The sequence below is a fragment of the Empidonax traillii genome, unplaced genomic scaffold, assembly GCF_003031625.1.
Source record: "Empidonax traillii isolate 1590-97213 ecotype Southwest subspecies unplaced genomic scaffold, ASM303162v1 scaffold13:size3042203, whole genome shotgun sequence".
Taxonomy (NCBI): domain Eukaryota; kingdom Metazoa; phylum Chordata; class Aves; order Passeriformes; family Tyrannidae; genus Empidonax; species Empidonax traillii.
Genome location: NW_020955206.1, coordinates 534112 through 556830, shown reverse-complemented (window position 1 = coordinate 556830; position 22719 = coordinate 534112). Strand labels below are relative to the sequence as shown.

The following is a 22719-nucleotide window of genomic DNA, read 5'->3' as shown; positions in this document are numbered from 1 at the left end:
GATATTGGCATTGTCGGAGTATGGCAGAAGTTTGTTTATTTATCAATAGCACTGAGAAATGTTATCCAGGAAAATGATCAGCTGCTCCATAAGAGAAGTCCAATAAACACTCCAAGTAGACCAAAGCTTTGGAAAAAATGTATTTTTTTAAAAGATTATGTTTACCCGCCCTAATTAGTATGAGAGACAAGATTTGTGTTTTGTGCATGTTTTTCTGTGTTAACAAGGCATTGGATGATTTTGATTATCCACTTTGGAATGCTGCCCCAGGACTTTGTAAAGCCATCAGATATTGCAGTAAATAGGTTTGTTTACAAGGCACTGCTCAGAAGAATTATTCTGAATTACTGTTTTAAAATAGATTAATTAAATTAAATTAAACTTGTGTGTGGAAAAGCTAATCTGGAATTCATTTAATTTAGTTGCTTACAAATATTAATTTACTTAATTAAACAAAGGCTGATTTAATTCTGTGTTAAGTGTATCAATTCTGAGTAAGAGTATTGGCAGATATTTAGTGCAGTTTATCTAATCTGCTTTAGATTTATACGTTTAGTTGTCTGTGATGAGTTTTTCTGAGTGTTCCAGTACTGGAACCATCTTCAAGCAAGTGGTTGTAGGGAAGGATTTAAGCTTTTTGCTCTGCTTTTTGAGGCAACACGAGATAATTTTAACTTTGTGTTATTTATCCCACAGGAACAGGGGTCTGGTGGGTTTATTAGGGGAGGAGACCAAAGTAAGGTCTGACCTGGGGTGGGGAAAGGGGGACAGTGAAAGAGCTGCTCTGGGAATGGGCTGAGTGATGCCAGAGGTTTGAGGGGTTACTGAGGTTTCACAGAATCCCAGAATCACTGAGGGTGGAAAAGTGCTCCAGGATCATCGAGTCCAACCTGTACCTGATCCCCACCTTGTCACCCAGCCCAGAGCACTGAGTGCCACCTCCAGGCCTTCCCCGGACACCTCCAGGGATGGGGACGCCCCCACCTCCCTGGGTAGCCCCTTCCCAGTGCCTGACCATCCTTTCCATGGAGAAATTCCTCCTGATGTCCAACCTGAACCTCCCCTGGCACAACTTGAGGCCGTTTCCCCTCATCCTGTCCCTTGTTCCCTGGGAGCAGAGCCCGACCCTCACCTGGCTCCCCTCTCCTGTCAGGGAGTTGCAGAGCCAGAAGGTCCCCTCTGAGCCTCCTTTTCTCCAGGCTGAGCCCCCCCAGCTCCCTCAGCTACTCCTGATGCTCCAGACCCTTCCCTGGACACGCTCCAGCCCCTCAGTGTCTCTCTTGAAAGGGCCCGGACCTGGACACAACACCTGAGGTGCCTCAGCAGTGCCAGCACAGAGGGGCAGTCAGAGCCCTGATCCTGTGGCCACACCATGCCTGGTACAATCCAGGTGCCATTGGTCTTCCAGATCACCTACTCAGTCTGTCACCAGCACCCCCAGGGCCTTTCCCATCGTTTCAGCCGCTTTTCCCCAAGCCTGGAGCGTTCCCTTGTTGTGACCCAAGGACAGGACCCAGCATGTCCTCTTGCTGCCCTCCTGACATTGGCCTAGGCCCGTGGATCCAGCCTGTTCAATCTGAATGCACCCAGGGCTGGAGTGGGACTGGAGGTGGAAGGAAATCCCTGCAGTTCACACCGTAACCTGGTTTTGGTGTTTTCATTGGGTGAGGGTCGAAGGAGCCTCTTCCAACCCCAGAACCCCCGGGGGAAGCGCTGAGGTCGCTGTAGATCCACTTGAAGCACTCGGCTGGCTCAGTATGAGCTTGGCTGGCCAAGGCCTACGTAGCCAGTGTATTAATGGGATATTTTCTATTCCCTGGGAGAACCTGCCTCCCGTACCCTCCCTCAGATAAGATAATTGACTATGAAATATATCTCTGTTGATCCAACTTCCACATGCTGGCTGTGGGAGGAAGAGTGGGTACGTTCCGTGTCCCCGGTGTAGTATCCTCAGCTTCCCGGCTTTCTGCTAATATTTCTGTTTTATAACTTAATATTTGTTCCAGGTAATGGTTCAGCACTGGCAGCTCAGTGCCAATGTACATATACTTAATTTAGAATTAATAGGCACTAGAGCTTCAGCCAGAAAAAAAAAAAAGTAGGGAAAAAAAAAGGGAATATAGAGCAAATTTCAAGAAAAGAGGTGTTTTACGTGGAGAAATGCTGGTAAATACTTCACTGACTAAAGATATGGAAACTCTGTTGGGAAAGTTATTTTGAATTTGTTAACTGAAGCTTTTTGCAGCTGATAAACTGATCTAACTCTCATCCTGTTAAATTTTATCTGGCTTTTACCCTTGGTTCCGAAAGCAAGGTCAGCCCGCTGCTAAAATTCACTACTATAAATTCAAATTGTGAATTTGGAAGAGGGGTAGTTTATTCTGGGTGTGATAACTGCTGTGGTTGCAGTTTCCTTGGACACTGCTTTTCTAATCCACACATGCAACGTTGATACCAAACTTATTCGGTTTTCCCTCATGTTTTGATCCAGGAGCTCACTGTGACAGCACAAGGGAATTTGGTTCTGCCTGTTGAGAAGGCAGGGTTGTGTTCATCAGGAGGTGGCTGATGGCTACAAGATGTCTCTGATTCAGTGAAATTGTACTGAATTTGTTTAAATGGCAATAAATTTTGATGAAGATGCATTGCTATGTGTGTCATAGCTGTTCCAGTTGTAATTTGGTGGTTGTTCCCTTGTTTCGGGGCTCTGAGACAGAGTATTTTGGTATTTCTGGTGAGGTTGAAGACTTTCAGACTGTGACCCTTGAGAGGGGGAGAACTGGTGTTGGAAGTGTGAAATTATTTTATGTTTGTGTCAAAAAATGATTTAATAGAGTGATTTTTTATAATTAATTTTGAAGGCACGTAGTCTGATTCTTGGGGTGTCCTGTGCAGGGCCAGGAGTTGAACTTTAATCCTTGTGGGTCCCTTCAAACTCAGGATATTCCATGATAAATATCTGCAGCACATGAAGTTTTTAAGAAAATTTAAACGAAACCATTGCCACACTTTCAGAATGCTTTAAAAAAATCCTGACATATCTGTAGCTGTGACTGATTTAAATGCAGCACACCAGCACATAACAAAGTGTTTAACAGTTGGGTTTTCTTCTAGTTTGTCCTTTTTTAGTGGCTATCTTCCCTCAGGTTGAGGGGTTCTCACTATTCCAGGTGGTGTTTGACACGAGGAGCCAGCTGCTTTGTTCTGTCCAGCCTGGCTGGGCACCAGGATTTCTCAGAAATGGCAAATGGAATTTGCCAAAATGGCATCCATGTGCACAACTGGATTGCCAGGGATTTTTTGGGACTCCTGCCACAGTTCTGTGCTGGCCCAAGAGTTTTCACCATGAGCAGAATTTCAAATGACTCAGTATTGGCAGTGCTGGTGTCTTGAGTGAACACTTTAAAGTCTCTTGAGATGAGCTTGCTCAGGATTCTTCTCCTAAAAATTTATCCTCCACCTGTCTGGCTTAATGGATTTCTTGTGCTCAAGTGGAAGAGGAAAATCTGTGTCAGCATTAAGGGATGAATTATCATTTCCATTGGTAAACCTCAAATTACCTCCAGTGTTCTTTATTTCAGGTTAAAAAGGGAAAAAATCCACTGGTCTCTTGGTATTCCTTGTCCATCCCTTCATAAACTGTGGGAAGGCACAGATATGAGTGATTCCAGTGATTTAAATTCAATTTTACAGGCTGAAGGTTTCTCTTAAAACACTCATAAATAACCATGACAGAGAATTCCAATGGAGCAGGCCTGAGAAATATTTTGGCTTTAAAAGCAGGACCATATTCTGAAAATGGATTAATCAGAGTTGAGCTGTAGAAAAACCAGGCAAGTTCATACTCAAGAAAAAAGGTCAAGTTTTGCTTCAGGTCTAATTTAATTAGCTGTGAGGAACTCATTGTTCTGAGTGAATTTGGGAAGATTTTAGAGGCCTGTAAAGATTCATACTTAAATGTGCAGTAACTGCAAATCTAAAGGGGCTTGGGAGCTTCATGTGCTTTTGTGACATTAAGACTAAAGTCTGATCACTTCTGAGAACTAAGTAATAATTTGTAAGTTAAAACTTTGCGGTCCAGGAATGGTCTTGTATGTTCTTAGACCTTCTAAAAGGAAAAAAAAAATCAATTCAAAAGAAAAGATTCATTTTGGATATTGCACTAATGAGCTGCTAAGTCTCTGAACCTGCACGTTCTCTTTATCCCTTGGGAAAGTGCAGAAAGGTGGATCAGCAAGGAAAGCTCCGTCCTGATAAAGCAGGATATACTCCTGGAGGTGCTGCAGGTCGTGCAGTGCTTTGGTCTTTGAGGTAGCCAAGTAAAATATCCATGGATGCCACTGGATAATCACTTTGTAGGTTGGTCATTTCTTTGGGAATCTCCTTTTATAGTAGGAGAATGAAAAATCAAGGCGGTGTTGCTGTGTCTGTATTAACACTCTCCCTGCTGCTGTTTTCCAGGATTGCATGACTTGTCCAATTCCTGCCTTGGGGACCTGCAGTGGTGTGTGAGGGGTCTGCTGCTGGTTCTGAATGATGTCAGAGCAGGATTTGTCAGATGTTGTTCAAATTGCAGTCGAGGACCTGAATCCAGATGACCCAGGTACTGTTTACAGCCGTGCCCCCAGGGAGATGGAAATCACTGCTGGGCTTTACTTAGAAATACAAACCAGTGCTGCAGATTTTTTTCCCAAAAGGTGCTTCTAAAGACCACATCCCACATTTTCAGTAGCTTCATTTGTGTATGTTCAAACCCTTCAGATGAGATTATTTGATTTATTTTGCTTTCCTTTTAAAGGCTTTATTTCCTGGGGCTTCTTTTTTTGCAGGGATAGATTATCCCAAAAACTGAATGAAATATGACCTCCTGCAGTCTTTTGGTTTTTTTCCTGTCCCTCAGATGGGAGCTGTCATCCATCTATTAGGAATTGCTGTTTTACTTGTAAAATAGTTTCTCTCCTACGTTATTAAAATTCTTTCTACAGTAGAATTGAAAAACACTTCTGAAAGCAAATATTGTGATATCCCTTGCTTAGAGCTTGACCTGCTAAGCAAAAATATATTGAGATCAGCTCTAGATCTTGATCCTTTGTGGCCATTGCAAGTGAATGAAAGAACAATAACTGCTTCTGTGGAAAAACACAGACCAAAAAACTGCTTTTCTGATACAAAATGATAAAGTTCCTTCAGAAACTTTCCCAAATATTTGGAGGAGAAGCCTGTGCCTGCCTTGCTGATGACTTGGCGTTCAGGATTGTCTGGTGGGTTTTGGACAACCTTCGACAAGTCTGTGCTCAGTTTGGTCCAGGAACAAACCTGGTCAGATCCCCATTGTCAGATATTTCAGAGAAAAGCCAAGTAAATGTAAGAGAATCCCTACAGTGTGTTAATTAGATACATTTTGCATTATTTTGTTTTCTCCTTCTACTGTATTTGAGTCTTGTCCTCTTGCCTTGTGAGCTCTGGCAATGCTCCTTTCTCTTTGCAGTTGTGCTGGAGAACCATGAGGTGGCAGATGATGACGTGGAACCTGCTCTGAAACGTCAGCGCATCGAGATCAACTGCCAGGACCCCTCCATTAAGGTGACAGTGCCTTTGGTGTCATTTCTTATACCAGTTAAGTTCACTTCCTTAGGAAAATACGTTAAAAGGATGTAAAATAAATTCTTTATGCAGAATGGTGGAATTATTCATGGCCTTCTTGTAAGTGCTTGTTCAGTTTTATGCGTGAATTTTAAAATCTGGATGATTGTCCAGACAAAGAATTTTATATGGAATATAAAATATCTGAATAATTCCGGTGACTCAAACATCACTATTGGTGCATTTTGTGATGAAGGCAGTGAAGTTGACTGAAAAGTTAAAACTTGACCATGTATTTATGTTACAATTTGTAGATACTTTCAGCGTGTTTTAAATTATTATTTGAAACCTCCAACATTCTCCTAACAGACAATTCATATTTGGTTCAGGCTCAGTAGCTCAGAACTTCCCCTGCTGTTCTCACTAGTTTGCATTAAGGTTGATCTTTGTCTTGGAGCATAAGTTTGTGACTAATATTTTATGCCACACACATTAAATAGTGTGTAATTCTGTGTTTTGGAATGTTGATGGAATCTGTTGAAGGAGCGGCAGCTCTGAACCAGCGCGGTTTGGGGTGTTCAGTGAGTGCAGGGCCACAAGATGGCACAGCTGCTGCTTGCAAAGCACAGTGTGTGTAACTTTTCCCTTCAAGGGCCTGTTTTCCCAAGAGAACCCGAGCAGAATATGTTTTCTTTTGCAAAAGATTGCATAGGAAAACAGATTTTATTTATTTGCTTTCCTTGATTTGCTGTTGAGGAGAAAACCGAAGTGAGCGGCTTTAATTGTCTCGAAGGTTATTTGTGTTGATACAATTTCCACTGCAATCATCTGAATTTATCTGTGTGGACAGGAAAAAAACTTAAGTTAACTTCATCCAGGAGGATGCATTCATAGATTTATAATCCTTCTGTTTTCACATGTGGAATGGAAGGCTTTGGCACATCACTGGGAATGATTTTGTGGTGTATGAAATCATCCCTACAAAGTGCTTAGGTGAAAACGCTTTTGGCTCGTGTGCTTTTGGCTTCTGAATAAAGATCTGGATGAATCTGAGAATGCTAAAATGCTCCTGGATGTCATCAGGTTTGAACAGGGCTGAGTTTTGTCACTGCTAATTCCTTTAGAATTGTTTCCCAGTCACGTTTATCCGGAGCTTCCTCCCGCGTGTGTCACCGGAGATAAATCCGTGTTTAAAATGAGCCTCTTCTGCCTCCTCCCCTCTGCAGTCATTCCTGTATTCCATCAATCAGACAATATGCCTGAGGTTGGACAGCATCGAGGCCAAGCTGCTGGCACTGGAGGCCACCTGTAAATCCCTGGAGGAGAAGCTGGACCTGGTCATGAACAAGCAGCACAGCCCCATCCAGGTGCCCATGGTGGCCGGGTCCCCGCTCGGCGCCACCCAGACCTGCAACAAAGTGCGATGGTAAGGACACGTCACTCACCACTGAGCTCTTAAAATAACAGCAATCCACTCTTCGGGCCTTTCCTTCTGTCTGCAGAGCTGTCAAGAGGCTGTTCGTGGAGGTAAAATTAATTTATCTTGGAGGTAATTTCTGTACCAGTTTCATGATGTTACTCAGAACGAGTCCACGGACAGTTTGCAACTCTCACATTTCATTTTGACTTAAACCAGGCTCATTCATCCGTCCTCTGGAAAAGCCTCAGACAGGTTTTTTAGGCTTGCGTTGCTTTTATTTATGGAGCTGTTTTGACTTAATGAGTTCATCATCATTCTAATTGCTTCTCATTTTACTTCTATTCACCAGAAATACAATGGAGTTTGTTTTATGGGCTTGTTTTCCAAAGGCTCCTGCTAGAAAAATATCTGTGCTTATTTTGGAATTAGAATTTGGAGATGGAAAATCTGGTGAATAATCTAATGCACTTTGATGAAAGAGCAGGCTTGACCTACAGTCCCTTGGTGTATGAGCTGCCTAATATGGTTTTAAATATCTAAATCTTGATGTTCCTGTCATTTTACTGTGGAGATGATTCCAGACACAGGAAGCTGCTTATGAAAATACTCTTTTCTCTAATAACTTTTTCCTCCTCATTCATTTCTTTATAGATAGAAAATCCTTAATGCTTCTCTAAAAATGTCCTTTTTGTTCTCCATTACAAAGGTGTTTAGGCATTTAATTTTTCTTTCAAATAGGTGCTGTGTCTACCTTTTCCTCTGCTCTTCAAAGCTTCACAGTCATACATTGAAAAGGTCAATTATGGCCAAGTTCTATAAGAAAAGAAATAAAGTGCATGGAATAACTACTTGGATCATACAGCAAATATCTGGAGTATCACACCAGTGTTATACTAATTACTTTTTTACCAGTATTTCTTAAAGAACCTTCTTTAAATCTGGGGTGGGATTTTTGTCGTTATTTTGGAAATCTTCAAGTTCTTGTGCATTAGCTGAACTTACTGTTTGTGCACAACAGACTTGAGAGACCTTTTTAGAAATGGCCCCTTTGGGACTCTATTAATTCTTGTTCAGTGAATGCTTTCCTCTGTAAATTGTACTATTTCGAGTTTCTTCAGGGATTTGTCAGACCTGAGCTGTTTTGGTTTGCTTTGTTTTTTTTAAATCTCTGTAACCATCAGAAATCTGTCCTGTGTGTTAACGGGGAACTTGGCATTTAGTCTTTTGCTCTGGGCGTACCAATTTTTGCTGACAGCTTCTCAGACAGTCTGAAAGTAAATTTAGATTGAATTCTTGAAGGCTCTGAGATTCTCTGCCCCAAATATTTGTTGGTGTTGGTCTGAAGTTGCACATTATCAAACCTGTGGTGCCAATAAAGCACTGAGGGCTTTTTGTTCCGGAGCGGGCCGTGGCCTCTGTGACTCAAAAGAAAATAGGACTGGATGTGTTTAACTTGGCATTGATGACACTCCAGTTTCACAGGGACAGAATGTTTCCCTGAATTCCCTGTGTCTCATTCATAAAAACCTTTATCACTTGTTGATTATTGCCAATTAAAGCCTGGTCTGGTTTATCAGCTCTCTGTATCCTTCCCTCTTCCCCTTCCAGCACTGAAGGCAACGCAGCTTCCACTGCCAGTCAGTGTGTCCACAGAACCATGGAATGGTTTGGGTTGGAAGGGACCTTAAAGCTCATCCAGTTCCACCCCCTTTCACTTCCAAGACACCTTCCATTATCCCAGGTTGTTCCAAGCCCTGTCCAACCTGGCCTTGGACGCTTCCAGGGATAGAGCAGCCAGGGTTTCTCTTTCCCTGCATAAAACCTTTAGGAAAACAAACATACCTAAAGAAATATAATAAAGGTATTGGTATAAAACCTAAAATGCCCAGAATTCTATTTTTTAATTTTTTATGTATTTCTTTTTTCTGTGACTTACAAACCCCTTTACCAACCTAATTGCATTTTTATCAGGAGCATTTTTATAGATTATAGGAAACTATCCTCCTCTGCTAATCCAGACTTTTAGAAAGAAGAGTAATTCCTCAGCCCTTATCACTGAGTGGTTCAGTCTCTGGTGGATATTGTTCACCTCTTTTCTGTGTTCACTGCAGTTGATACTATTAACTCATTAGGTGATTTAAACCACTTTCCAAGTTTAATTTATGGCTAATTTTTCTTTCCTTTTATTTCATTCACTGATGAATAAATTAACATTGTAAACCTTCAGGATCCTTATTGCCCTTAAAGACTGAAGTTAAGAGCTAATTGTCCCTTCCTGGAAATACCTGAGGACCCTCAATTTTCGGGAATATTTTACTTTATTTATTTGAAGTAACCAGTTTGAAACAAAGCATGGCTTGAGGAGCAGAGGATCCTGCAAGATGTAAGGTTTATTTTCAAGTTGCAGGTACATTACTCAGCCTGCTGTGAGCCTGAGCTCACACACTCAACTCGAGGCCTGAAATAATATTTCCCTGGAAGCAGATTCAGCCCTGGAGACAAACTCAGGGATGTATTTTGGGGGTGAGAGGGAGTGGAGTGCTCCAGATAATTGAGTCAGCGATTTGGGGTGTTAATCAGAAGGTATTATAAAGATTTTATTTGGAGAAGTTTTGGAGTTCATCAGGTTTTCAGAAATTCCTGCCACTCTCTAAGCAATCCAGGTTTATTTATCCTGTCTTAGGTCAGAGCCTTTCCTGGGGCCTCACCCAGCGGCGTTTGTAGTGCGAAAATTGAAGTTTGGAACAAAAGCACAAATGGACTTTTGTCATTGCTTTGGATGGATCCTTTGGGATCAGTAAATTCTCAACCTTTTCCTTTCTGTCATCACTCAGCTGGGAGCAAAGGTTTATTTAAATTCCCAGTTCAGGTGTCCCGTCTGGAGCTTCCCCCAGTGAGAGTCCTGTGTGATGGGGTTTTTCCTCGAGGATTGGGGAGGAAGGGGCTGAAGGAAAATAGCACAATTGTCTGGGCTCTGTTTTCATAATGTTATCTTTGGTTACACTCACAACTGGGGAACGGAGTCAATATTTACACGATGTGAGATCTTCATTAAAACTTCATGACTTTTTGAGAATTTGACCCCCTTTTAGGTATTTAAAAATTCTGTTTAAATCCCAAGGTTTTTAAAGAGCACAAAAATAGAAGCCAGATTTTGGAATTTTTGATAAATTCTGGCAAAGTGGAATTTTGAGTGTGGGAGGCAGAACTTGAAGTGATAATTACATTTGTTGGGCCACAAAGGTGTTACTTTCCAGGCCTTTTGGGGTCTCTGTTTTCAGTTCTACTGATAAAGGGATAAAGGGCTTTCTTATGCTTGTATTAATGTGTGAACACACCCACTCTGTTTTCAAGCTGAATGTGTGAAACATATTTTGAATGGTTTTCTGACCTGAAGGAAATTGGTGACCATCACCTTAATGCCAGCAATGAGCAGCATTTCAGCCAGGAGGAGTTGTTGGGGCTTGAAATATGTAAGTGGATGGATGAAACCCCCAAAGTTCTTCCTGAGGTGCAATAGACACGTTTATCTGAAAACTGCAGTTCTGACTTGCATTCAAAAATTCAATTTATGAAACAGAACTAATGAAATAAAGGAATTATTTGATTATCTGTCAGCCCCTCTTTCCTTATCCTGCTTATTTTAATTTCTTTGGCTTTGGTATGAAAAAAACCTGAATCCAAATTTGACACGCTTGTTTCCCTGAAAACCATGACAGTGCTTTCCAAAGTCTCCTAATTTGTCACAAAACTTGTCAACCTCAACCTCTGGAGGTTTACAGGTTTTTATTTTACCCACACAGGAACGTGGATTTCTTTCAGAATTTCCTGCTGGGAGTTAAATGAACTTCTGTGATCCGTTACATTTATGGTCAATACAACCTTATATTGAAAATAGTAGCTGTGATTTTATATATTTAAAATTCCCACGGGACTAAAAAGTGGCATCTTGGATGTGTCCAGCAATGTTTGCGTTGGAATTTCACATTCCATTATTGTTGCACTAAGATATTGGGGAGCCAAGTGTTTAGTAATTTGGTGTTGGGATTTGATAAATTGAGAAGCAGTGTCTGACTTCCAGACAGCATTAGGGGGAGAGTGCAAGGTCAGGCATGGAATTAAAATAACAATTTAATACCAGCAGTTCATTCTGTGTCTTGTAGAGTTCAATAATTCCTGTGTGGATGGGGTGGAACTTAATCTGTAAAACTTTGCAAACTGACCAAGATTTGAACTGTGGGCTCATTCTCCCAAGTCCAATTTTTCTGAAGTGAATGAAAGAAATGTCATTTATAACAAGAAATATCATTTATAACAATCCAGTGACTCGAGTGAGAGCTGAGCAGAGCCTGAGAAACGCATGCAAAATGTGTGGCTTGGATGTTTTGAGTTGTGATGGTGGTGTTTAAAATGGGCCTGTAAGGCTTAAAATGCTAGAAATGAACTTTTAGAAAGATTTAATTTTCAATTCTTATATAGAATATACACAGAAAATGAAGTTTTAGGTAATAAAGTTCCTTCAGGTATTAGACAAAGGTGTCAGATGTACTGCAAGGTTTGGTATTTTGCTCTTTGCCAGGTAATCCTACAGTAAATTTTCCTGGTTGTCACTCTTAGCCCATGATCAATGTGAAATCCTTTAATTTGGGAGGTTTGAAGGATCAGAAATAATTCGTGATCACTCTGACCCAGATGTGGAAAAACAGTTTGTTTATTCCCACTCAGCTGAAATTCAGGAACTTTGGGTCTGAGACCTCTGTGAGTCCTTCTAGTTTCATTTTAGAACCAACATCCTTTAATTGTGAGGGTTTCTGGGAAGAGAAGAAGAGGAATAGCTGGGAATCAAACAGGATTTGAGTTTATACGCAAATTAGGGGGACATTTACTGATCTAATTAGTTTCTAAGAACATTTAAACCCAATTACAGTATTAAAATGTGGGTTAACCTGACCCCTTGCCAAATCCCATATGGTTCCATTAGCTGAATTCCAGGGGAAGCAGAACATTTAATTCCATGGCTCCATGAGCAGAGGCAGCTCTTGCATTCCAGGAATAAATGTAAAGGTGCACGACTTGGAATTTGGTTCTTATGGCTTTTTCTCCTGCCTAAATAAACAATGAAAAAAATTCTTGTATTTAATGAAATTGGATGGTTTTTACCTCCTGAATGTTGTAAAATGGGATTATAATTTAGTGAAACTCTAAAAATCTTTATATGTGAAACTGTGTGTTACATTCTGTGTATTTTAAGAAGTAATTTATTAAGCATATAATAAACAGAAGGGGGCAGAAAAGCCTTATATATTCTTTCAGGTTCCAGTCTTGAGAACTTAAATATTTTGACTGTTCCAGTCTCTGAGAGTTTGAAAATCCAGCAGTAAGAAACTTTTCCTGTAAGTTGGGTATTTAATTCTGCAAGTGCAACAAAATGAAAGGGGTGAGGAGGAAAGCAGGTAATCCATTAGTGATTAAAGGGCAAGGTTTCCTCTGCCTTTGGAAATGGAAAAATTAGAAATTAGGTTATGAAGATTTAGAAATGTAGGTTGTCTTTTGAACTAATTTGCTTACCAGTTTACAGTAGATTGAAGTACCAGGAATTCTGTTTTTAAAAGTTGCAAAACCAACTGCTTATCTCTTGGAAAATAATCCATAGTAGTATAGTTTAAAAAGAAATCACTTCCAATGTTTTTGGAGAGTCCCAGTTTTACTTTAAGCAAGAGGGAAAAGAGCAGTAGGTGGATGCAGAGCTTCCCAGGGGTGGAATGACCTCAACAGTTGGACTTGATGATCTTAAAGGTCTTTTCCAACCTTTTTGGTTCTGTAACATCTCTCAAGGTTGGTAATGTGGCCAAGAGCCAGAGTTCCATCTGCTTTATTTGGCAGCAGGTGCCATTTAACTGATACATTTCCAAACTAAAAAACACACTGGTTGGAATCCGATTGTCTTTCCAAACAGGATTTTTTTCCTTTTTGGGGAACTGTACATTTTTGCATATCTTTAGCTCAGTCTCTTTGTTCCATAGCACAGGGTGGAGTATGAGGCAGGAAATCTGCTCCGAATAACCTTTTGAATTGGATTCTTCAGACAAAGTGAAGAGTGGCATTTCTTTAAATGCCTTCAGGGCAGCTGGAAATTCCAGATCCTGTCCCAGCTCTCAGAGCAGCATCCTTGGCCTTCCTAGAAAAACATGTGTGTGATGGCAAGTGGACAAAACTGACTGGGGAATGAGGAAAAGAAGGAAAACCAGAGGTACCTGATGGAAATTATTTACAAACCACTCTGTTTGCAGAAACCTGCTCTTGGATTTATTGGCAGTTTATCTGATGATCATCAAGGCTTCACTTACTATAATTAGTTTCTTGAAAGCCAGTTTCTAACACTGCCTCTTTTCCCCTGAGCTTTTAGTGCTTAAGTCAGACTTATGCTGATCTTAGAATTTGTAAGAGAATTACAAAAATAATGTAGAAGAGTTAATTGTATAATAAAGTATTCCAAGTCTTTTGTTTCACCCAGAGTTTTCTAAACATGAAGCAATTTGTGTTCTAGTAAATAATTCCATTCCTAGTGCTCAGGATCAGTCCAGCCTCTCATTTTATACTCAATTCAATCTCCAGTTCCTGCACTGCTCCTACTTATCTGGCTCAGGAAGTGAAGCCTCAAAGAAGGGTAATAACTGCAAATTTCTTTCCATACTGTCTGCAAACAAGATCTCTTTTCTGTTGTATTTTTATGGGTTTATCTTCAAAAAGGCTGGTATTAACCTGTGAGTTGTGTCATGACCTGGCCTCCTCTTGTCCATAAGCAAAAGCAGAAGACTAATAATTCATGTAATTTCTAGTATAGTATTTCTCAATCCTGATTATGTCACACATGGCCTGGTTTTGTGTATTTGTTTAAGGCAAGAGATTCATTAATGTGGCACCACGTGAAATTTTTACAGAGTTTCACTTGTGTTCAAAATAAGTGATCTTTAAATTTAAATTGTTTTTTGAAAAACAAGGTATAAATTTACTTGTGTACCCATAGAGGTGGTGGAAAATGCCTGAAGAAATGAACCTGTCTTTGTAAGAGGTGGTTTTTGGGGGTTTTGGGTCACTTGAGGCATTACCTGATTGTTGGGGAGTTGTTGAACTCGTTCTTGGATGTTGTCCTTTAGAACTGATCCCACTTGGTTGTCCAGGTGGGTTTAGCTTTTCCCAGGGCAGCATAATCCACAACAGCTTTTTAACAACTTTTAAAATTGTTGGTAAAGTTGATCTTTAATCTGGTAATGGATGTTTTTCTAACTGAGCCAACTCAGGGGCTCCTCTGTAGGTAAGGCTGAGTGCAATGAACTGCAGAGAGGTATCTGTAACCTGGAGAATGTCTGGCTTGTGCTCAGTTCAGTTGGAAATGTGATGTTGACTGTTCTTAAATTGTTACCAGTGTGTTTTAATAAATCCTCATTTGCTTTATCATTATTATAAATTGATTGCAGCTCTCCCAGGTCTCAGATCCATGAATCTCTCCTGCCATGGCTGGTGTACTTTGGCTTGTCTTTTCACCTCATCCTTAGGGCTGGCTTTGCAATGTCTGCTCTGGGCTGATGTTCCACAGGCAGGGAATCCAAAGATAATTCTTGATGACTGAACTCTCACTGACAATGATGGATGACGCTGCTGCTTTTTTGGCAGTTGGCTGTAACAAGGCAAATGGATGGGTTGGGACTTTAACATTTTAACTGCTCTTGGTTTCCCCACTTGCTTGGGGAACAGTTTGGTTGTTGACAAGTTTGCTCTCTTGAGGAGCTGCCTTAATTTTTGGGGCATAAATCCAATATGATTTCATGTATTCTTTGCCAGTTTGTGGTTTTGTTCATGTAGTGCAAGTTCATAAGTGGGTTTTCTCATTCCTCTTTGGATAGGGATCCTTAACTGTGTGTGCAGAAGGCAAAGGAAGCAGGTGGCCATCAGGAGGAAGGAGCATTTTAACTTTATCTTCCTGAATACAGATGAAAAGATGCAAAGAGTGGGTGTTCTTCCAGATGAACACAAGTGTTAGTGAAAGATAAATCAGAAAAAAAAAAAAAAAAAAAGAGGAAAACACCACACTTTTAAAACGATATTTGTCTATATAATTTGAAAAATATTTAGATATAATTTCATAACTGTAATATTCCTCCCGAGCTCCCACACATGCATGAACTATACATTTAAGCCTTCATGTTCATCTGGAAAATACCAGAGTTCAAGGTCTCATTCCCAGACTTGCTCTCCTCAAGGCTGTGTTTGGCTGGAGGCTCTGCCAGCAGGAACTCCACGTCCCGCGTGCCGAGCTCCTCCAGCGCCGGCTCCTCGTGCTGCGGCTCGGACAATGAGGAGAACAACTTGTCTGAAAAGTTCAATCCAAGTTTTTTCCAAGTCGTTTTCATCCATTTGGAGAAACACTTTTGATCTTGCACCTTGTGGAAGATTTCTCTCTCTCTCTCTCCCTCTCCAAATGAAAACCTCAGCTGGGAAGAGGAGGAGATGATGGGCCTGGTATTGCCAAAAGTTCTTTTTTGTCACTGGCTGCAACTCTGCGTGATTGGCAGGTTATTGGCAATGGAAACCCAACCATGAAGATTAATGAGCATTTCTGACTCACACGGTTTTCCATACTCAAAATTACCTTTGGCAGTGATTTTCTTATGCAAAATATAGAATGGCCTTTAAAAAAAAAAAAAAAAAAAATCAGAGGCTAAATTGAAAACTACGCTTGAAAATCATTAGTTGGTAGGTTTATTTTTTTAGAAATATTTTCACCTGTAATTTAACAGGTTATTCAGTAAACTAAATTTAAAAAAAAAATCCCTAAATATTATTATATCTGTAGGTTTCATGCATTTAAAATTTTTTACGAAGTTGTGTCCAAGAACAGGCAAATTGCAGAGCCAGTCTCTCCAAGTCAAATGCTTATGGGGAAAGGAATATGTGAGCACAAGTGGAAAGTTCTGCAGCCTGTGCAGACATGCTGGACTTGGGAAACACTCCCCCTGACCCCCTGAATATTTTCTTTCCATCTTCTCCAGGAGTCCTGGCAGCACTCAGAGAAAGAATTGCTTCACTTGGGATCTCAGTGAATATCAAAAGCCTTCCTCCTCCTTCTTGGTGTTTTCTGTATTTCAGTACATAAGGAATGATTTAAAGTTATTTCATCTTCAGAGATGGACAGAGTAAAAAAACAAATTGGAATAATAAGTGAGGATGCACTTGCCTGTAATGAGTTTTAATGAGTTCCTCTGAAGGATTTTTGTCAGGTTGGCCTGATATTTTGATTTTGTGTAGAATTCCGTGTTTATTTTGTGTATATTCAGTAGATTATTAGATAAATCTGAAAACAGAGATTAGAACATCTCACAGGGAAGTCAACGGGAAGCAAATTCCCATATCCCTCTCTCCAACTCCCTGACAGGAGAGGGGAGCCAGGTGGGGGTCGGGCTCTGCCCCCAGGAAACAAGGGACAGGACAAGAGGAATTGGCCTCCATTTGTGCCAGGGGAGGTTCAGGTTGGACATCAGGAAGAATTTCTCCATGGAAAGGATGGTCAGGCTTTGGAAGGGGCTGCCCAGGAAGGTGGTGGAGTCCATCCCTGGAGGTGTCCAAGGAATGACTGGAGGTGGCTCTCAGTGCTCTGGGCTGGGTGACAAGGTGGGGATCAGTCATGGGTTGGACTCGATGGGCTGGGAGCCCTTTCCAACCTCAGTGATTCCGTGATTGTGTGACCTGCAGGGAATGTTGTGGATTGGAGTCCAGGAGAACCCCATGGAACTCTCCTTTTCAAACACAGTGGGGCTTTTTTGTGCTGGTCCTGGTTATTTCCTTTTCCCCCAGCTCAGGTTTCACAGCATCAGCTCTGCTGAGTTTCTGCCTCGGCGATGCCTCGTTGTCACAATTTGTGAGCGAATCCCGTGGCCGTTCTTGTTCCACGTAGAACACACGGAGCAGAATTGTCATTTCTTGGTTAACATTTAGGATGTTTTCAATAGAAATGTTCCCTCCTCCTCCTTCTCCTCCTCATGCAGACTTTTGACAGCATCATTCTTCAGGAGTTAAACATTAAACACAAGAAATTCCTTCTCCTGAAAGACTGAGAAAGAATTGAGCAACTTCATAAAAATGAACATTCCTTAAAAAAGGCAACACCCCTGCAACTTCTTCCTTATTTTATGCCAGTTTTTAGTGCTAAGACTTTTTTTTTTCAAATATAAACTTAATAAGAGCAAAATGCTGAGGACTTTCTAAATGTAATTTTTATTGCATTTATCTCTACAGTTGAAATTAATTATTCAGAGTCTTCATTAAAAATAAGCTTTGGTAAGTGACATTTTAAACAGGCAGCCAGAAGTGATTGCAGGGAAGATGGTGATAAACGACAGTGTGTACAAGGAAGTGTAGACATTTTAAACTGGCCTGTAAAAAATTCCAGTGGAGCTGTTTGGGCAATTTGGGAAATATAATGGGAGCAACGTTGCTGCTGGACAGCATTGCCACGTATCGCTGTGTGGTCAAGTGTTTGATGGGGTTTTTTATTAAAATGTTCAGTGCTGGCACTGAGAAAATAGAAACAACTTTCCTTTTAAAAAAAACCAACAAAGTATGTGAATGTTTTCCCCCTTGATAATGGAGAAAATTTTGCGCAGGTGACTCTGAAAGCCACTTTAGACAATATTTTAGACGGCAACAAAAGGAAACCAACAGAACCACCCCATTTATTGCTTGCTGAAGTTTAAGCTCTACATGCACTTGAAGAGCCATAGTACAGTCTGTACTTGTCTGTGATCAGCCAAACATCTTCCAGAGCTTCTCCAGGTTTCAATCCAGCAGCTCATTGGCAGTCCATGAGGAATCCCATATGTTGCTAGGACAGATGCAGTTACTGTAAGGGGGAGGCAGCCCATTAGAGCCCGGGGCTTTCTGGAGCCAGAAAACCTGTGGTCAACCCTCTTATCTGTGCCAAAATTGGGCTGCATTAATTGTTTGCTCCTGTGACAGGTTCTTATCTTTCCTTTAGGTCTTGATGATGGATAATTTAGTGCTTCAGTCTTGTGTAGACACATGAATGTTCAAGTGAGGGTGTGCTCTGTTAGAGCTGAAGTAAACACACTTCTGTCATCAGATTTGTTTAATTTGTATTTCAACTGTGTGCCAAAGGAAAATAAATGACCGTCAGTCATGTTTGAGATGCTGGACCAGTAAAAACAAGAGTGGACTGTTTACTGAGGGAAGCAGAGGGAGAAAGGAAAACCTTCCCTGTCACTGAAACACGAGTTTTCTTCCAAGTTCTTTCCTCAAGTTCAGCCTGAGCAGAAACAGTCTTAACTATCAAACCCTCAGAATATTGAGTAATTGTGTGGGAATAATGTCAATAATCTCTGAAAACAGATTGGATGCTAATCTGCATGTGGAGACAATTATTTACTTCATATTTCCTTTTGCAGTACAACGTAGACAACATTTCTTTAGTTATTTCCTTCTACATTGTCATCAGGATTGGTAGAGGTTTTCTGGTTTCTCACACGTGAAATGCTTTTCTGTGTTTTAAGATTTTTTTAAATATATATGCAAAGTGCACACAAGAAATAGTTTAATTCTCTTGTTATTTAAAGTTCTAGCCTGGCCCTGTCTGCCCTGATACCCCTTGTGCCACTCTTGTCTCCCTGCCCTGGAAGAAAACACATGCTCTTTAACCAAGCTCATCATCCAGTTTTGCAACAAATCCTTTTAAATTTTTTTTCTCCTGAGAATGATCCTACTAAAACTGGTGCATTCCCATTTAATTGGCCATTGTACCTCTGAAAACACTCACTCAGACTCTCCGAAGAAGAACTTGGTGGATCTTCAGAGCTGTGATTTACAGACTTTGCCCTGCCTATCTCGAATTGGTGAATTCTTTATTACTTTGCCAGGGCTCACGGACTTTTCTATAATTCCATTGGAACCATCCATCCATCCTCTGAGAAGATGGGAGTGCTTGGAATGGTGCAGGTGTCAGGGTCAATGGATGAGCAGCTTTAGCGTCTGATCTGTGGCCGCGATGGTGGAGAAGGAGCCAGACCTGGAGGCCACGTCAGGACTATTGAAACCGCAAAGCTGTGTCAGTGTATGATGTGTCAGGTTTGCTCCTTTCCATCCTGATTTCCTCTCTGATCTCTGTCTTGCAGCGTTGTCCCTCAGACCACAGTGATCCTCAACAACGACCGGCAGAATTCCATCGTAGCCAAGATGGTCGGGCAGGAAGAGCCGTTGAGCAGAGCAGCGGATTCCCTGGAAAACATCCTTAGCAAGTTAGTAGCATTCCCAGGAATCCTCCCCTTCATTCCCTGCTTTGACAGAGCAATATCAGTTTAAATTTTCAAGTGCAACTTGGAGTGCAAAATGAGGAATACTCAAGGTAAGAGTGATGGGAACATTGAACCTGGACTTGGATATTTTCTCAGGCTGACAGTAGAGGGAGAGCAGTGCTTCACTCTCAATGGGAAAGAGTGTCCTGGAGGATCTGGGATTGGCCCCATGTTAGTTGACAGCTGACAGTTAAAGACAGAGTGCCCACAGCCACATATTTTTTGCACAATCACTTGGGAACGTACCAAAATCCCATATTTAACCCTCTGAAGGAGGAATGAGCAGCAGCCCAGGAAGGCTTGTACTATCTTAAGCAAATTTTAAATAAGTAGAACTGGGGATTCTGGGTAGAAAATGGTCTTCAATTATATGCTTTTATAAGTAATTTAAATATTTTGTTTGTTTTGCACACTGGGCTGAGGCTTTTCCATTGATTCAAATTTAGACATTGTATCTAAGACTTTTTGATTTCTTCTGCTATTTTCCTTCCATTTTTCTACATAGCTCTGGGTTATGAACTGGATTAAGGAGTTTAAAGGAGTTTGTTTAATAAATGATTTAATAATTTATTTAATACTACATTTAATCTTGGTAGGGGTTTTAATTCCCTTGCAATGATGTGCAGGGCCATCAAGCTGGGCTCAATGATCCCCCAATGCCCAGTCATCCCTTGAACAAGCTCTGTCCTTTCCAGCTCAAGATATCCTGTGATTCTCTGCTATTCCTGATGAAGGATTATGTTTTCCCAAAGTTCCACCCCTTCCTCTCCCACAGTGCTGTTCCAGGCCGCCGGCAGAACACCATCGTGGTGAAGGTGCCGGGACACGATGACAGTCACAACGAGGACGGCGAGAGCGGCTCTGAGGCCAGCGACTCCGTGTCCAACAGCGGCCAGGGGGGCAGCCAGAGCATCGGCAACAACGTCACCCTCATCACCCTCAACTCCGAAGGTGCGTTGGCTGCGAGGCCGTGGAGCGAAGGGAATGTGGGGGTGGGATCAGCTGAGAGTCAACTGGGAGCTTCCCAGGTCGTGTTGTGGGTTTTCCTCGGGATTTTTAGGCAGTGCGGTGAGATCAGATAAGGGTGGATGTATTTGAATCATTTGCTTGCTGAAAACGTGTTCTAAGGCACCTGACCCCAGGATGCTGCAGTTTTTGTAGATATTCATACAACACACACGTGTTATAAACAGCCTTTAGGTTCTGTTTGTTTGCTGTGGAGTTGCTTTGAAAGTATTTTATAGAGTCATGGAATGGTTTGGGTTGGAAGGGACCTTACAGATCCTCTTGTTCTAACCCCTTAAGTGAGCAGGGACATCTTCCACTGTCCCAGGTTGCTCTAAGCCCCATCCAACCCGGCTTTGAACAGTTGCAGGGATGGGGGATTTCTTTTTAGGTCAATGGGGAATCAAAAGCAGATCGAGACTGAGAAGTTTCTCCCCAAAAAATGACCAGATTGCAGATAGTGCTGATATTTCAGTGTGAAAATAAATATAAAATGTACTTTTTGTGGAGTCTGTTAATATTTCTATATCAAGCATAGTGTGGCCAGCAGGATTGGGGAAGTGATTGTCCCTTTGTGCTGGGCACTGGTGAAGTCACACCTTGAGTTCTTTGTCCAGTTCTGGGCCCATCAGTGCAAGACAAACATACCAGGAACAAAGTTACCAACATCAGGAGGATATTCGTTGTATAATTCCCTTTCTGACTTGCTGTGGCACAGATTTGCACAGACAAACGTGACATTGGCTCTTTATGCCGTTGTTGTACATGCAAATTTTGGAGAAACAACTAATCCATTAATGTCTTCAGATCTGATTTTCTTCAGACCTTTAGAACACTCATCCATTAAAAACCTCCCTGAGATGGATGAATGCTCTGAGAATCAGATCAGTGATCCCCACCTCCCTCTCCTTGCCCATGCACAGCAGGGCTGCTGAGCGACCTCTCCTGCAGGGTGTCACAGATGAAATTATTAATAAAGCAAGGGATGAAGAATGATAGGGCTGCTGTGCAGACTCGTTTTCTTCAGCAATAGAAGGCAAAAGTCACAGCAAAAGGCAAAAAATCATCAGCTTTCAGACTGTGACAGAATTTGTGAATCAATTCTTTAGGCGTTCATAGCTCTGGAGATATTGATTGAATCACAAAGTGGTTTGGGTTGGAAAGGACCTTAAAGCTCATCTCATTCCACCCCCTGCCATGGGCAGGGACACCTTCCACTAGACCAGGTCCAACCAACCCCATCCAACCTGCTCTTGGCACTAATTTAAGTAAGGCCTCACAAGCAGTCTCTCTTCATACCACTTGTCATCCTAACATTGTGTTCTTTTGGATTTTGCCTTCCACTGGAAAAAAATAACACTGGGAAGAACATTGGAAACACACTAGTTTTAAATTAGAGGACTTTTAAACCCATTCTGTTCAGTACCTGTGTTGTTTCCTGACTGGAATGAGCTCTCCCGTGCAGGAATGTGGCCATAATCCTGCCCAGGGCTGGTGTTCAGTTGACTAAACCATGACCTGGCACCAGCACAAAGCTGTTAGAAAACATTCTGACAGTCTCAAATATACTTATCTAAACAGCTTCTCTGGGTAACCTGTTCCAGTGCCTCACCACCCTTCCAAGGAAGAATTTCTCCCCATTATCTCATCTAACCCTGCCCTTTGGCAGTGGGAAGCCATTCCCCCTTGGCCTGTCACTCCAGATCCTGATGAAGAGAATATCAAATTAGAAATGTAAACGTGTATTTTTTGAGAAGATAAGGCAAACTGCTCTGCACTGTGTGGTAATTAAAGGATGAATAATATTTTTTCCAAAGAAAATTCTGGAGTCCCATATTGTCTCTTCAACTTGGCACCTGAGTCATTTTACAATAGTATCATTAAATGGTACTTAGAATTTGCTTTCCAAATGTGAATTCAAGCAGCTCTTTGTATGTGGCCCAGACTTATCTGTGCACAGGATTTTCCAGTTCATGGCAAGATCAGATCTCACACGTTGGAGGAGCATTTGCAGCCCTTTCCTGCCAAGCTCCTAAAGACCAGATACAGGAAGAATGAACCCTATTGGAGCAATAGGGAACCTTTTGTACCCTAAACCAATATTTTAGAGCTGATGTGAAGGCACTGATGGGACTTCAGGAGCTGCAATGACTTGTTAAAGCCAAAGAAAATTATAGAATCTGAATTGCTTTGATGTTTTTTCAATTATTGGGAGCCAACAAATGAACGATGGTTTCTTCCAGGTGTCTGTCACGGTTATGTTTGGAATTAACATGGGCCACTGTGTAAAGTTAAATGTACTGAAGAGGCAAGAAACAAAAAAAGGGGGCAAAATCCAAATGAGCTATT

At 41.4% G+C, this 22719-nt stretch overlaps 1 protein-coding gene across 3 annotated transcripts in view; it reads left to right on the top strand.

Annotated features, from left to right (window-relative positions):
* BANP (BTG3 associated nuclear protein) overlaps positions 1-22719 on the top strand; it is a 114318-nt gene that overhangs the window by 7053 nt on the left and 84546 nt on the right. For all 3 annotated transcript variants that reach the window (XM_027890385.1, XM_027890367.1, XM_027890375.1), the window contains 5 exons: positions 4462-4603; positions 5489-5583; positions 6810-7009; positions 19186-19308; positions 20141-20316. In XM_027890385.1, coding sequence (XP_027746186.1) covers positions 4534-4603; positions 5489-5583; positions 6810-7009; positions 19186-19308; positions 20141-20316 — 664 coding nt within the window. In that variant the 5' untranslated portion in view covers positions 4462-4533. The remainder of the gene's footprint in view (positions 1-4461; positions 4604-5488; positions 5584-6809; positions 7010-19185; positions 19309-20140; positions 20317-22719) is intronic.